Source organism: Sander lucioperca, chromosome 12 (assembly GCF_008315115.2).
Source record: "Sander lucioperca isolate FBNREF2018 chromosome 12, SLUC_FBN_1.2, whole genome shotgun sequence".
Lineage (NCBI taxonomy): Eukaryota > Metazoa > Chordata > Actinopteri > Perciformes > Percidae > Sander > Sander lucioperca.
The window spans coordinates 22,825,054-22,827,553 of NC_050184.1; the positions used below are offsets into that span (position 1 = coordinate 22,825,054).

Below are 2,500 nucleotides of genomic sequence, written 5' to 3' on the forward strand. Positions count from 1 at the left end.
TATCAGAATAGGTTTTCAGGTGCCTGATAGAATCAGAGGTGGTTGAGTCAGAACCCTTTATGTTGATACCACATATTTAGCATTCAGCGACTCTTTAGTTTGGGCCTTGTCTGTAAGCTTTACTTTGACTGTGTCTGTTGGTGTACTTAATAAGCAGTAAAACAGTAAAAGAACTGCGGGCAATCATGTTTAAAGAGGTACAGATGAAATGCGTAAGGTTAAGATTTGCGTACAGTTGCTGGTGTGAGGTGGCAATACTTCACTATGCACTGTAAGGTAGGGCCCCAAAATTATTCTGCTTAGGGCCCCCATATGTACAGGCCCTGCCACTGACTCTTCATGTTATTATTCTCTATGGAAGTTAATATGTATGTTTTATATATATATATATATATATATATATATATATATATATATATATATATATATATATATATATATATATATTCTACATATAAGTGATTCTTCGGTTTTCTCCTCAGGAATTCTCAGATCTTCCTCTCCGGCTGTCTGGCCGGCGTCTTCACCACTGTCATCGTCGCTCCGGGAGAGAGGATCAAATGTTTACTGCAGGTAACGTGTTCATTTATAGATTCATCTGATCATTATTCGTCCTTTATTAATCGATTGATTGATTGGTTTGTAAAAAAAATGAGAATGGCGTCAGAGCCCAAAGTTAAACCTTCATAATCTTTGTTTGGTGAAAACCTCAACATTGTTAAACATTTATTAAAAATAAGATCAATAAAGCTGCAAGTGTTCACATCTGAGACGCTGGAACCTTCACAAGTTTTGATGAGAAGTGACAAACTGTTATCAGAATCGTTGCTATCGACGTGTATACTGCGTAGTTTCATTCATGTTGTATATTTTATTTAGACAGAAGCTCCATCTGTACACTAACTGAAGCGTCTAATAACTGCTGTATGGTAAAAAATAAGATATTGCACTCTGAACAGCAGCAGAGTAGAAGTATAAAGTGACAGGAAAACAGGACAGTACTGCAGTAGTAAAGGTACTTTCACTAGAGACAGAAAAGAGAAATACTCAGACGATGCGTCTCTCTCTACCCCGTTCAGATATCTGCAGAGGCTTCCTGTAACTTCAGGTTTAAATGTGTCACATCAGGAACTCAAGCTTCTTGCTTTGTCCACTCTCTAAAAGGAATACTCTTTTAATGAAAGATAATTAAAGTATTGAAGTGTTGGTGTGTTCCAGGTGCAGGCCAGCGGCGGGCGGTCAAAGTATTCGGGTCCGATCGACTGTGCAGTCCGTCTTTATAAGGAGCAGGGACTCCGCTCCGTCTACAAGGGAACCGTGCTAACTCTAATCAGAGGTATACTACTGTAATCAGAGATATACGACTATACTCAGAGATATACTACTCTACTCAGAGATATACTACTCTACTGTAATCAGAGATATACTACTGTAATCAGAGATATACTACTCTACTGTAATCAGAGATATACTACTCTACTCAGAGATATACTACTCTACTGTAATCAGAGATATACTACTCTACTGTAATCAGAGATATACTACTGTAATCAGAGATATACTACTCTACTGTAATCAGAGATATACTACTCTACTCAGAGATATACTACTCTACTGTAATCAGAGATATACTACTGTAATCAGAGATATACTACTCTACTGTAATCAGAGATATACTACTCTACTCAGAGATATACTACTCTACTGTAATCAGAGATATACTACTCTACTCAGAGATATACTACTCTACTGTAATCAGAGATATACTACTCTACTGTAATCAGAGATATACTACTCTACTCAGAGATATACTACTCTACTGTAATCAGAGATATACTACTCTACTGTAATCAGAGATATACTACTGTAATCAGAGATATACTACTCTACTGTAATCAGAGATATACTACTCTACTGTAATCAGAGATATACTACTCTACTGTACTCAGAGATATACTACTCTACTCAGAGATATACTACTCTACTGTAATCAGAGATATACTACTCTACTCAGAGATATACTACTCTACTGTAATCAGAGATATACTACTCTACTCAGAGATATACTACTCTACTGTAATCAGAGATATACTACTCTACTCAGAGATATACTACTCTACTGTAATCAGAGATATACTACTCTACTAAGAGATATACTACTGTAATCAGAGATATACTACTCTACTCAGAGATATACTACTGTAATCAGAGATATACTACTCTACTCAGAGATATACTACTGTAATCAGAGATGTACTACTCTACTCAGAGATATACTACTCTACTCAGAGATATACTACTCTAATCAGAGACATACCACTCTAATCAGAGATATACTACTCTAATCAGAGATATACTACTCTACTCAGAGATATACTACTCTAATCAGAGATATACTACTCTACTCAGAGATATACTACTCTAATCAGAGATATACTACTCTAATCAGAGATATACTACTCTATACTACTCTAATCAGACATATACTACTCTAATCAGA

At 35.9% G+C, this 2,500-nt stretch overlaps 1 protein-coding gene across 1 annotated transcript in view; it reads left to right on the forward strand.

Annotated features, from left to right (window-relative positions):
• The window catches only part of si:dkey-150i13.2 (mitochondrial carnitine/acylcarnitine carrier protein), a 10,321-nt gene that overhangs the window by 3,400 nt on the left and 4,421 nt on the right, over positions 1-2,500 (forward strand). Inside the window, exons 4-5 of the mRNA XM_031313987.2 lie at positions 483-573; positions 1,219-1,336. Coding sequence (XP_031169847.1) covers positions 483-573; positions 1,219-1,336 — 209 coding nt within the window. The remainder of the gene's footprint in view (positions 1-482; positions 574-1,218; positions 1,337-2,500) is intronic.